The following is a 14,647-nucleotide window of genomic DNA, read 5'->3' as shown; positions in this document are numbered from 1 at the left end:
AAAATTTCTAGCAGGGTTTTCTCCACACAAAAAGCTCATAAATACAGTGTATGTAAGATTTGTCGCAGTTCTCTAACCGTGTTAGAATGAAACCATGTTATATAAGTACAGTGTTGTGCAAGAATTGCCACAATTTATCAATTGTGTTAGAGCGAAACCGTGTTGTAAAATTACTGTGTGATTCGGGGTTTGCCTGTAGTGATATAAATATCTTGCACTTTAAATAAAATTAAAGTGTTTGAATTAGTATTAATCAAGACAAAGCCATACAAAGAGGGCCTAGCTTATTTAGGATTTATCTTTTGATCAGCTAGATCCATCGGTAAGCCAACATTTCCATTTCTCTTTGCACTAAGATCATTCTCTCTCATTGCTTAACCTTTCTTCCGTCCAATGCTTTCCTAAATTGAACAAACTCTGTTGCATGGCATCTGGCAGATGCCATTTATTTTTTAAATAAATATTTATTGAATTGAAAATTTTTTTTATTAATTAGGGTTAACATATTTTATCCCACTTTTTTTTTTGTTTGAAATTTCTTGAGCTATATGTGTTTTTCACTCATCTTTTATTATATCCCCTTCTCTTGGTTTACAGCTTTTCATCCATTATACTTCCTTTCAAAAGAGCAATTTTCAGAAAAAATACATGCATTGACTACAGTTTACCAAATTATAATGTCATTGGTGAGAATATATTACCCATAACTCATATCCTAGTCCACCCTTTAGAGTAAGTCTATAGATGAATTATGGTTGCTGGATGAGCAGTATTTGTGCGCTCCTGCTAATTCTTGGGGTGGGGAGTTAGCCTCTAAAATGAAGAGTTAGCCTCTTGTAATCTAGTAAATCGAAATGACAATAGAAAATACTGTATTATCATTTAGATAATATTGATGGTGAAATGTATATGGGAAGGATTTGATTTTATTTCCAGATATAGAAGGGAAAAAAAATTAAGGTGACATTTTTCAGCTACCACTTGAATATTGTAAAGTTATGAATTGCATCTGTAATTAACCAAATTACTTTTGACATCTCCAATTTAAAAGGCTCTCTACAAAAAATTCAAAACAAACTGATTTTCAGTTCCACATCTAAACTATCATTTTAATAAAGCTATACATAGCATTAATCATAAAGTAATGCAATCATTCCCAGCAATCAGATTTTGTAGATTAGCTCCTTTTCTGTTTTCAGACTGTGTAAATATTGAATGTAGCATACACTTTGCTGCTTTGGTGTCTTCCGACATATAAAACATGTACCCACCAAATGGCTTGTGCTGTGTATTTGTTTTTTCTTTTTTTAATTTTATTGATATAAGTTATAACTTTGGTACTGTCCTCCCTTTCTGATTTTATTGTCATTTTATTTCAATCACATTTTAATTAATCCAGTGGACTCCAACACTGTTCCCTTGTATAGCCTATGTGTCGTTAAACACAACAACAACCTTTGTATAGGAATGGACTTGCAAATCATAGATATACCTGAGTAAATATCTTATTTTCCTCTTCTTCTGACTTTGTTAAATTCTTATTTATATTTACCAGTTATTGTTAGATTACTTGAAAACAGATGGAAAGCTATTTTTTTACTATATTACTGTTTGGTTTTTTTTTATCTTACTGGGGTTCAGGACTCCACTCCATTTCCTTTATCCTATTGCAATAGGATAAAGGAAATGGAGTCCTGTGGAGGGGAGTGGGTTGCCCTTCTTTGAACATGCTGAAGCTTCATGTCTTTGTTCAGGTGTAGCATTCAAATCTGAACTATTAAGTCTCGTAATTATCTTATGCAGAGGAACAATGACACTTCTTTCTATTTGCAAAGGTCTTGTAAACCATAAACAGGACATAATGTGCTTTCCTAGCTGCTTCTTGACACTGCATTGCAAGTTTCATATCTGATTGTGTTATGACTTGTCTTTTTCATGTTGAAGCACTTTATCTCCTCTCCCTCTCCTCTACTTTATAGGTAATTCCTAGATTTCTGTTTCCTAGATGGGAAACTATATTTACTATATTTAGAAGCATTAAATTATCATTGCCAGATTTTTCCCTTTTTTTTTTTGGACCATATCTGTAGCTGATCCAAATCATTTTAAACCAAAGTAGTCTGGTTTTGCTTGTTAACCCCCCTTCCTACCGTCCTGCATTCCCTCATCAATGCCTTTAAGGAATATCAGAAAGGACACCATATCTATCAGTGGTCTGTATCGTATTGCAAAACGTAATCCATGATCTCTCCTGTTACTGAAGTCAAAGTCAGTGGTCTGTAGTTGTCCATCATTTCCTTTGCATCTCCTTTGTGGATTTTGGAGACATTACTTTTCCATTCACATATTGCCTCTATTACAATACCAGGATGTTAAACCTGAAGGAAGGCAAGGCTCCACCTTTGGGGCCTTCAGCTTCAGTATCTTTTCTAATAGATTGTTCTCTTGAATACTTAGGTGAAACTGTTTAAAAGCCTTTCTGAAATTTAACCAAATTATATCAGAGTTATTCTTTGCACTGAGATCCTTTGTAGCTGGCATTTTTAATTTATTATTTTTTTTTAAATGAGTAGTTTAATAGACAGTTGGCATTGTATAATTAATTTCTTTATTTGTTTGTTTTTAGCTACCTTCAAACAAAGCATTGCTATTTCTGAAGCCATACTGTTTTATGTTGTCAACTACAAAAGAGTAAGTGTTATTTTTATAAATTTGGTGCCAGTTAAAATATACAAAATAAGAAAGGAAATATTAACTCCTTTTATATTGGAATTTTAAAGGTATATTTTCTGCACCAAACTGTGTTGACAGTTTTCGAATTTACTTTTCTTTTTTTATGAAAACCCCAAATATGAAAGGTAATAGAAACTATAGTACTTAGTATTGTGTGTGGGTTGAAGGTTGAAAAAATTAAAAAAAAAAAAAGATTTGAATTTTTGTTGCTTTTAATTTTCCAGAAATATGTGCAAAGGGAGGTTGTTCCAGCAAACAAGTTGAAGGAATAAAATGAGGAAGAAGGAAAGCTGGTTCTGTGAGATTGAAATTGGAGAGTAAGAGGATGCTGACTGGTTATGGAATGACTGGGTTGGAAGAGAAAGAGGGAGAATTATAGAAGCCAGTTCAGAAGAGCAGTACCCATGAAAACATCTATAGAAAAAGCATGTAGTAGAAACAGAACATCTATGAGACAGATTGGAGGGACTTTGTAAGTGTAAGAGACAGGTCATTAATTAACCTAACTGCCCTCTTTTGTGTGGAGTCTAGAAGCCTGAGAGAGGTTATGGGGCACTGCCCCAGATGTGGGAACAATATTCCATGGTATGGGAATTTGTATAGATTTGAGTAGCTGTTTAGAAGAAGAGTAACACCAAGAGCAAAAGAGAACCCACTTTTTTGTAGATGCAAAGGAAGCAATATTTGTGATGTGCTTTTGCCAAGAGAAATTAATAGAGGGCTCTATTAATCTCTAATAGAGAATGTGATCTTGTCGTCGAAGATGAGCATAGGAGCAGAAAAATCCTTTTTTTGCAGGATATAAGACAGGGCTGAGATTTAGAAAAGATTGAGATTAACTAAGTTATCTTTGCCTCACTTTGCACACATCATTTAGGAAATTGGTAGTGGATATTCGAGAAGTTGAAATTGTTCGTGCAGCGGAAGGTTTCTCAAACCGGAAGGTGGAACGCAGTGTGTTATTATCAGCAAAACTGTGGATAGGATTTCCAGTCAGTAGAAAAAGGTCATTAATATTGAAGAGGAAAAGAGTGGGAGAAAGAACTAAACATTAGGGAATTCCAGCATTATTGGAGAACTTAGATGCAGAGAGCCTTCTGTCTTGTAACACACACACACACACACACACACACACACACACACACACACACACACACACACAGAGACCCAAACCCAATTGCAAAAAACAGTTAGCAGTCTGTAAGATGGATGTATACTAAGAAAATCTTTATACCAAACATGATCAAAAGCCTTTGAAATGTCAGGAGCAACAGCTTGATTTTTTTTCCAAACTTTTCCATTGGCAATCCTTGATGAAATGAAAGGTTTGTAGATAGTTTTGGAGTTGGCAATTAATGGATTTTTCCATTGCTTTAGAAAGAGTGGGGGTGCAATGGCATTATAATTGGATGGGAGAGATTTGTTTCCCTTTTTAGCAACTAGTTGGATGTGTGCAGATTTCCAAGCAGAAGAAAAAACGCCAGTGTAATTAGATAGTATAAAAAGGCAACACAGAACAGGAGCACTTATTTTGGAAATAAGTGGAGAATACCATCAGGACCTGGTGCTTTCTTGGCATTAAGACTGTTCAAAATTATTTTGATGGAAGACTACAAGAGGCATTAAATGGAGTGTACCAAGAATGGTAGGAAATGGTTTACCAAGATCACGATGCCAGCAGGTCAGCTTTATCTTTAGCTGAGGTGGCAATAGAACTATCAGGTTTTAAAAGAGGTGGGAATAGAGATGGGCAAAAGTTGCAGCCAGTAGCTTTGGCTGGACTACCATTTAGACAAGAAGCAAGTTTTCTACTCTTAACCTGTTCAAAATCTAGTTAGGGCTGATTAATAGCTGCTTTACAATTATTGCAAGCTTTGATATATGCAGAAAATGAACCTGGAGATTTGGATTGTGGTATGTAACATTCTCGTCTTGAACAACCTTAGCACATTTATTGGAAAACCAAGGTTTAGATAAAGGATGAGATTTTAAGGTGGCATGTGAAATAAAGTATTTCATTCCTACAAGAATAATTTCACTGGTACAATATGAGAAAACATTGCCATCAGAAGATTTAAAACAGCAATCCAACAAAGGAAAAGAAGAATAGAAGTCTCGCAGATCATCCCATTTTGCGTTATTTTAATGCCAAATAACATGAGGTTGAAAATGGCCATGAGAGAAAGGCTCCATTGGAGAAGAGACCATTACACTTAAAAAAAAAAATGTTTTAAGACCATATTAATTTCACTTAATATGCATTTCTCTCCCTAACTAATCAATATTTCTTTATTCTGCATGAGAAAAGCAGTGTAATTGCCATTATAAATTTTATCTTATTTTTTCTGCTTAAAAAATATTAAGAAAAAAGAGAATAAAATCACATTTTTGCTATGTGAGACAACTTTGCCTATTGTATTTCAAGTGATATCATATTCATTATTCCTTAATTAGTAAAGTAACATGCACTATGTGTACTGAATTTTTACTGTAATTTTCTAAATTTCAGTTGCCATTTTTAAAAGAGCAGTGACTGGATATAGTCCACTGTTTTAATATATTTCTTCATCGGAGCAGTGGATTTTATTTAGGATGGTGCAATACCAAAGCAGCTTGTGGTGGAGTGCCTCCCCAGTATGAGATTGATGCACTAGGTAGCAAGCTTAGTTTGCTGAACACTAGGTACAGAAATATGATACAGAATGTGGCTATGCCCTTCATGTAACAGTTACATTATATAGCTCTCATAGCATAAGGCTTTAGCCATAAACCCTTTTGACTTCATTGAATTTAATTATTTTATTGTTAGGTTCTTCTTGATGATATACAAGACATGTCCAGACATGCTCTGATGCTACACGTGGTGCTTCATTTAAGTGTGGGAAAACAGCTGTGAAGTATATTTTTCAAGTTATGAAAGAAGAATTAGGTATGAGGGTGATCGCTGACACTACTTATTGTTTGGGGTTTAATGGCACAAGAGCAGCTTCAGCTGTATTGCACCTGTCCAAGTTTTATTTCCTGTTATGCTGTTACTGATTTGACATATTAGATATGGTTGATAAGGTTTATTAAACTGAGGTATGAAAAGAGTTCACTGACATTTGATTTTTCTCCTATAATGAGTTTAAGGCTTAATGGTTCGTTTGCATGTGATTTGAAAGCTGATTGGTGGGCAATTTGGTAACGTGGACATTCTATGATGATGTGCTTCACTGTTAGTGTGGTCGGACATTGAGAACATTGTGGAGGATCGCCTTTCATTAGGAGGTAAGAGTGCGTTAAATGTGTGTGGCCGATGCAAAACTGGGTGAGGATAACTCATGTCTGTTTGACCAAAAACTTAATTTCCAGGATTTCTGCTGCTGTTTGATTTGGTATAATTTATCATTTGTTTGCGATTCCCAGGTCTGCATCCATATATTTTCAGAGGCTTTTCGGTTGACGCTTTTAAAATCATTGAGCAGAATTTTATGCAAGTGAGAATTTATTTGAAGAATGTTTTGCAGCATGATCTGCAAGTTCATTGCCGAGTATTCCAGAATGTCCAGGAATCCAAGTGAATCTGACTCTTTGGTTTTTTGTCTTAAAATGTGATAGGCAGGAAAGAATTTTTCTTAGATATGGATGAGATGTATGATTTTCTAGTTTTAAAGCATATATTGCACTTAATGAGTCTGTGAAAATTATACTTTTTACCAGAGAAGTTTTGGCAATGTGATCCAGGGTGAGACTTATTGCAAATAATTCAGCACTATAGACACTCTTCTCTATTGGAAGAAACTGTGAAATTATGCTGTTTGGCAAGGCAACTGCAGCACCAATGTGTGCATCAGTCTTGGACCCATCAGTGTACAGATGAGAATAGTCAGAGAATTGCATTACATAATAGGAATGTAGCTGTTTTATATGTTGATTTGGGATATTGTTCTGTTTCCATTTTATGAGGGCCATGTCACAGTCAACTGAACTGATTTCCCACTGAGGAAGGGATGTCGGGGTATCTTGGTAGATTTTGTCTATAGTTAAGTTCAATTGTGAGAATATTTCTTTTAGTCGGATACCCACAGGTTTGCATGTGTTAGGTTTGTTCGCATATAACGTTTCCCATTTCGTATTATACAGATATTGCCATGTTGGATGTCCGGGAAGGCTTTGAACTTTTGCAGCATAGTTCAGAAGAAGAACTTGTCTACGAAGACTGAGTGGGTGTTCACGGATCTCTATGTATAAACTATACACAGGTGAGGTACGAAATGCTCCGGGAAACAACACGTAATGCACTGTGATGAATTGGATCTAACCAGTTCACACACTTTTCCTAGCTGAGGAGTAGATGAGAGAACCATAATTTAATCTAGATCTTATTATTGTATGATAAACGTGCAAAAGTGAGTAACGATCAGCGCCCCCCCCCCCCCAATGTTATGGCTGATATTGCTCAAGAGAATGTTTAATTTCTTTAAGCACACAATACATAGATATTTTGTGTGTTCTAGGAAATTTAATTTGCAATCCATTATTAGTCCTAGAAGTCTGATACTATGTTTGAGTGGGATTTGTTGATTGCTTATTCTTAGTTCTGGATCAGGATGCATCTTTTGTTTTCTGCAGAAGTGTATTTCTACTGTCTTTTGTACTGAGATTCGATATCCATTGTAGATGGACCAGGACACCATATTATTAATAGCACATTGAAGCTACCTCTCGATTGTCTGCATATTCTGTGAGTGACATGAAATTGTGAGGTCATCGGCATATAGGTATGTTTCTACTGTTGCTGGAATAACTTCTGTAATAATGTTGATTTTGATAGAAAATAGGGTTGCACTGAGGACTGAGCCTTGGGGGACCCCCTGCTCTTGATTGTATATTTAAGACACCACATGGTGATAGTGGACTTGAAAAGTTCTTTTAGACATGAAATTCTGAAGAAACTTCGACAGATGGCCTCGAAGTCCTAATTTGTGCAATTCATGAAGGATACCATATCTCCAGGTAGTGTCGAAAGCCTTTTCAATATCAAGGCATATCATTACAAGGTGTTAGTTTCGGAGAAAGGCATTGCGTATATTTGATTCTGCTTTTGTCGTTATGTCTATTATTGATCTGTTTTTCTGAAAACTGTATTGGCTGGGACTAAGGAGATTGTGGAATTCAAGAAACCATGTTAACCGATCATTTACCATTTTTTATAAAATTTTACCTAGACAACTAGTAAGGGCAATGGGGCAATAATTATATGGGTTTGAGTGGTCCTTCCCAGGTTTTGGAAAGGCCATTACAAATGAATGTCACCAAGAGTCTGGATATTTGTCCTCAAGGTATATCCTATTATATAGCAGCAAGAGCATGCACAAAGAATTTTCGGTGATGTGTTTAATCATATGATAGTGGATTTCATCCGGACCTGCTGCACTTTGCTTTGATTTGGTTTTATGCAATTCATTTATAGTAAAGGGATGGTTGTATGAAATTTCAGGAGTTGTGTGGAGATTAATTTTGTATTTTTCGATTTGAGCTTTATATGTTTGAAAAATTGGTCTGTGTGATGTTGTTGATGACAATTCCTATAGTAGATTTCTCCTTGTAGATTTGCAATTTTTTCTGGTTCAGTTATGTCATGACCTTTCCAGCTTATGATCAGTTTAGGTGCTGTTGAATATTTGCTTGAAATTTGTCTAATTTTATTCCAGATTATTCAGCTGTCCATATTTCTATTAATTTTGCTTGCAAAAGATATCCAGGATTCTTTCTGAGATTTCTGGCATATATAATGTGCTTTTGCTCTGGCTTTCTTATGTTTTATGAGATTAGTGGTGGTGGGGAACTTTCTGAATTGATTCCGAGCCTTATTTTTTTCTTTCTTTGCTTCCAAGCATTCTTCATTCTGCCATTTGTAATGTTTATGGAACTGTTAGCTATCTTTGGTATTGCAATATTTGCTGCAGAAATTCTTTGATTTGTGATATGAGTAACAGCATATTGATATCAGAATGTCTTATGGTTTTCTCATCCAAAGAAGCAGCACATTGGTATTTTTCCCAGTTTGCTTTGCAAAATTTCCATTTTATACCTCTTATAGGTTGCGGTACGTCATTTTCTAGTAGGTGACAAACAACTGGGTAATGATCACTGCTATAGGGATCATCAGAAACAGACCAGTCAAGGAGAGAAAAGAGAGCTGGGGAACAGATGGTGAGGTCAATTGCAGAGGTAGTCCCTGTTGGTAAATGGACATGGGTGAGAGTACCTGTGTTTAAGAGTTAAGTTCCTATTATCTATAAGTTTTTCAATCCTCTGTCCTCTTTTGTCTGTATGAAGTGATCCCCAAATGATATGATGCCCATTAAGGTCCCTCATCAAACAGAAAGGAGATGGTAATTGTTCAATTAAGTCCCCAAATTCTTGCAGTGTATACGCATGATTAGGTGGAAGGTAGAGTGAAACCATGGTCAAGGTAATTCCAGTCATGATGTGTACCGCGACTGCTTCAAGGGATATTTGCAGCTGAATATGCTTGGATGGAATATTAGAGTCAACCAAAATGGCAACTCCACCACTGTCCATGTCATCATTTGCGTAAAGTTCCAGAACTGGTTCTTCTTGCTCCTTTTCATCAATTTCCATAGTGTCAGTTTTTTTTTTTTTTTGTGTTTTTTCAAAAGGTTTGGTGGGATTTGTATTGCTTGTTGGTGTTGGATCTTCAGCATCTGGTTGAGATTACAATGGGCGTATTAATTGCCTGGTCAACTTTTGGTTTTGTTTGTAAAAGAAGATTACGTGTCCAATCCGCTATTGAGATGTTAGGCAGGACTGAGATATCAGTCTGTGTTGCAGTTACCTTTGTTTTCTGCACTGCAGTTGTTGCTGCATATGATCTCACTGCTGGAAGTAGTGGTATCTGCTTTTTGGCTTCTTGATATGTGATCTTATGTTCAGTTTTATATTTTTGAACTTGCTTTTCTCTTTTCCATATATTACAGTCTCTGGAATAGGCAGGGTGGTCTCCTTTGCAGTTTGGGCAGCAAGGAGACTGTATTGCATTCTTTACTGTTATGTTCTTTTGAGCCACAAGTGGCACAAATAGCTTGTCCTCTGCATACTGTTTGGGAATGGCCATATTTTTGACACTTGAAGCATCTTATTGGATTGGGGATGTATGGCTTTACCTGGCAATTCAGGTATCCTGCTTTGACTGATGATGGTAGAGTTGGAGTACTGAAAGTAAGTATGATAGTGTGGGTTGGTATCAGGTTTCCATGCTTTTTAATAAGGGTTTTTTTGGCATGTATGGCATTCTGGTTTTGTACCTCTTGTACGATTTCTTCTTCAGAGCTGTTCAGGAGGTCCCTCCCTTTAGATGTATTTAAAGTGGCATGTGGAGTGACTTTGATGGGAATCCCTCCAAAAGTTGTGGTTTTAAGAAGCTTAGAATGGCGGTGATTTTTATTTCTATCAGTAGGCCGCCTGATTTCAAGTGGTGAACCATTTTCGGTGGACTAGCTACATGTTCTAGACATCTTTGTATTACAAAGGGAGAAAGTTTACTAACTGGCTGGTCTGATAAGGGGGGAGAGATGGTTTGGGTCACATCTTTCTTTTGTCTTTTGGCAGTAGATGGATTAGGATCATACTGTCGATTATGATCAGTTAGATCCATAGTTCCAGGAGAAGCCTGCTTTGTTGAGTCCATTGTTGCTCCTTTTAGCCCCGAAAGGATTGTTTTTCCTTTCAGGTTTCTGGCCCTGCCACGGGGAGGCAGCCTGGCAACCCAAAGGTCGCTGGTTCGAATCCTGCCTCAGGCTTGGATCAAAGTACTGCAAAAACCTTGGGAGGTGCACTATGGCCACAGAAGCCGATGTGCCAACAACTACCAAAAAAAAAAAAAAAACGGGGAGGCAGGAGTGGTGCCACCTAGTGTCCAAGTGGCTGGAGGATTAGTTTGTTAGTGAGAAAATGGATAAATATCCTAATAAAAGAAAGGTGATTTTCCTTCCTGGGTTCTAACTTAAAATCTGCTAAGTAAAGAACCACTTACAATGAACTGAGTATAAGAGAGCAGCTAGAAATGAAACAGGAAACTGAAGAAAATCACTTGGAAGGAGCACTTTATAATTCGCTTAAGAAAAATTGCCTGGTCCCTATCGCTTGGCACTCGGGGCATGACACTACATCTTAGATTGTAATGCTGATTTCTGTAGGGGTCGAACTTAATTGGTATTATTGCGGTTTATGGAAAAACTGTTTCAAGGATTTTGTTCCTTTGGTTGAATGATTTGTAATTCAAACTCCATATTCCCTTACATCTGTGGTGTTTTCTGTCAATTAATTCAAGGTATAGTTGCCATATCTGGTTAGAAGAATGTCAAGGAGTGAAGGTGCTAGTTTTGTTCTGTTTGTGTTTTTGAAGCTGATGCAAGAGTGGAACTGATTGAGACTGTTAAAAAAAAAAAAAAAAGAACTGTAGTTTGATCTTGCCTTGAGATAACAATATTGAATAATTCATAAAATGGTAATAGTTCATAAAATCCCATGTGGGAGGAGAGTAATTAAGTGGTGATCTCATCCCTGCTTAAAGTAGGTAGAGTGCTTACATGCTTAGACCTTTTGAAAGTTTATGAAGATAAATCACTTCAAAAAATATTACTATACGTGAAAAAAATTGTAAGAAATAGTTATTCCCCTCCATGTAATGGAAAGGGTAATTTCCACTTCCATTACTATCTTTTAATACAAAACAAATTCTGGAAACCATATCAATATCTCATGACTCATAGATCAGTGAGATCTGCATGGCCAAATGATATTGCCACTTGCATTCACATATTGTAGAATCTTCCTTGTAATTTTCAAATATACAACCCTATTATCCACTAATACTTATTCAAGAACAGCTTTTTAAGAATGCATATTTCAATTATAATGCCATTAACAGAAAGGACTCCATTTCAACAAAGAGGACCTTAATTTATTTAAAAACAAAAGTTGTCCTATAGCCAACAATGAAGAATTGTCCAATGATAGCAATATTCGTACCACCACTATTCAAGAAATTCAAATTCCATTCCCATAGTAATAATCAGCCTTAGGTTCACTCCCTCATCAATAGAATCTGAGAAGCAGGTTTAGTGATTATTCACATTCATTGCATCATTTTCATCAAAAGTTCTATTCTGTATTCTCATTTTATATTTCTTGTAATTTTAAAAATTGTTTAAAAAGCCAATTTTTTTGTTTTTTTTTTTTTGCACCTGTGTGATTTGTTTTAAATGTTCATTTGGCATAATTATTGTGACATTTTTGTAATCAATTGTGTGTGTGTCTACAGTTTACAACTATGTCAATTCTGTAATTAACTAATGTGCATATGATTGATTATCGATCATTTGATTATGCATATCACTGTTATATCTTGTATTTATGGTTACTGCACCCTGCTTTTTCTGAATAAATGTCTTATTTTCTTTATCTTTGGATACTGCATCCTATTTTTTTGCAACAATTATCTTTATCTTCTTGTTAACCCTAAGGCCAGTAGAAGTACTGCACATTTGTAATGGTAATAGCTTCATTTCTTGTGTGTTTTTCACTCTCAGATGAAGCCCAAATCCACTCTGGCAGCAATGCATGTTGTTATGCACCTTGTGTAGCTGATTTAGCATCAGATGTTGCACTAGTTTATAGCCAGAGATGTTTTTTGTGTTATTATATGAAGATGTTTTTTTTCCTACCAGAGTTGTTCAGGTAGAGTTCTGGATACTTCCATCTGCAGATCTTTAACTAGTCTCAGTCACCTTATATATAGATAATATTAACTTTTCATGATGTTAATCTCTTAACAGTGGTCACTGTTAACGACCCGCACCATCCATTATTCTCACCTTGAAATAGATAAATTTCATTCCGTCTGGCAAATTTTCTTATTTATTTTGTATTATATAATTTTTTTTTTTTTTGCATTTTAACTACTTATTATTAAAAATGAAATTAATTTAATTTGTTAAAATAGTGGCATTTACATGCTAATGTATCACAGTAGGAACATCACAGCACAGTGTCAACTTTCCCATGCGTAATCAATCCATAATTGGTCCTTGAAACATTGGAAAGCTGTGTTTTGGAGTGATGAATCACAGTATATGTTATGATCTGATGGGAATGTTCAGGTCTGGCAGATACCAGTAGAATGTTATTTATCAGAGTTTATCAACTCAACTGTGAAGTTTGGCATAGGTGATACACCATCTGGAGTTTTCTTGTGGTTTGGACTTGGACCATTGGTTATCATTTGACACAATTCCTTTCTTCCTACAGTGGCAGTAGAATGGGGAAAAACATTTTCTGTTTCAGCATGGTAATGCACTAGCCTATACTACACAGCTTTATAGTGCATGAGTAGGTAAAAGCTTCATTGGCCTGCCCACAGTTTTGCCCTTAAACCACTGAACACCTTTTGGAGGAACTGAAATACTGACATCAAGTGAAGCCAACATGCCTACAGTTGGTAGCTGAATTGATCACTGTGTTGAAGGAGAAATGGACAAAATTACCACCTTCTTTTCAAAAATTGGTTTGGCATACTGATGTGTAATTAAGACTACTTAATGGTGGGCTGACACACTATTAAATATTGCATCAATAATATTTATTTCTTTTGACAGTACAGGTAACCCTCGTATATGTTATAACCCTCCCATATACAGGTAACCCTCGTATATGGGACTAAGAAAAGTACAAAAAGGGGAGTTACATTCCAAAAGCTAACAAAAGTACACTTTCGTTAACAAAATGTTAATGAAACTAACAAAAATACACCATTCTAGATTTCGTGTATCTTCGTATGGAACTGATCATTTTTGACACTCCCTTTTGAACTTTAGGCTTCTTTCATTCAAGAATCTGCATTTAAAAAATAAGATTCTAATTGCTCGGGTAACTTTATGCCTTCCTGTATGCTTTTTAGTGTAAAATTTGGAAAATTAGAATTTATCTGTGCCATTTCCACCAAATCCGCTTTGCTAGCCTCTTTTTCTACCAGTAATTCCTGAACATCTTCAGTAATCATTTTTATTTTTTTAGGAGCATCGGCGACTAAGGCCATGTTGCTCTGTGTATATTGTCTATAAGAAGAACCATGGTTTCCGGGAGAAAAAACCATGCTACCCTTGCCTGAGCCTGACTAACTCAGCCACTCTGTGAAAAAGATCCATAAAAATTCCTCCCGTCATCGATGAGTTTCGAACGCAGGTCTTTTCAGGTCTTCTGTGGAGAAGAGGGCAAATCTACCAACTGTGTTACCCACGAGGGATTCAATAGTCATATCATCAAAACCTTCCCCTCCTACCGACATAGCAAGTTCTACTATCACACCAATTCCCTGGGACGCTTTAGTCAAAGTCTGGCAAGACTGTTGGAGTGTTTGTGATCAAGGGCAGCTTACACAAATTTTTTCCAGATTTAAGAAATGCAGCCTTGATAAAATTCAAATGGTTTGCACCAAACTTACAAGCTATGTTCTTATTGACTAGTCATGGTTCAATTAATGCAAAGTTGCATCATTTAAGAATCACTGAAAGATCTAGTTGCCATTGTGACGAAAGTGAATCATGGGAACATATTATGTACAACTGTGAGGAGTACAGTGATCTATGAATTGAATTGGTATCTCGGGTGAGTAATCTCAATCTTATGGCAGAAGGCTGCAAGACAATTCTAGTTGATAAACAGAACTTCTTGGCTTTCCAAGCCTTTGCAACTGCAATATTTCTTAAGCTGAAGACTCTTCTGCATCTGGAAGCCTTGGATTTGTAATGCAGGATGATGTAGTGCCAAATTACCTAAAATTCTGTGAAATCATTCTGAAAGGCTTTGCTTTGGTGGAGGCGTGAGTCTACTATATCCACTGCAACTC

General features: G+C 36.0%; 1 protein-coding gene across 1 annotated transcript in view; it reads left to right on the top strand.

Moving 5' to 3' along the window:
- The window catches only part of LOC150089407 (ribosomal RNA processing protein 1 homolog A-like), a 386,532-nt gene that overhangs the window by 199,206 nt on the left and 172,679 nt on the right, over window positions 1-14,647 (top strand). Inside the window, exon 6 of the mRNA XM_090389971.1 lies at window positions 2,627-2,691. Coding sequence (XP_090246097.1) covers window positions 2,627-2,691 — 65 coding nt within the window. The remainder of the gene's footprint in view (window positions 1-2,626; window positions 2,692-14,647) is intronic.

Source organism: Mastigoproctus giganteus, chromosome 2, assembly GCF_048544385.1.
Source record: "Mastigoproctus giganteus isolate SK-2022 chromosome 2, ASM4854438v1, whole genome shotgun sequence".
In the NCBI taxonomy this organism is placed as follows: domain Eukaryota; kingdom Metazoa; phylum Arthropoda; class Arachnida; order Uropygi; family Thelyphonidae; genus Mastigoproctus; species Mastigoproctus giganteus.
This window is presented reverse-complemented; position numbering and strand designations above follow the sequence as displayed.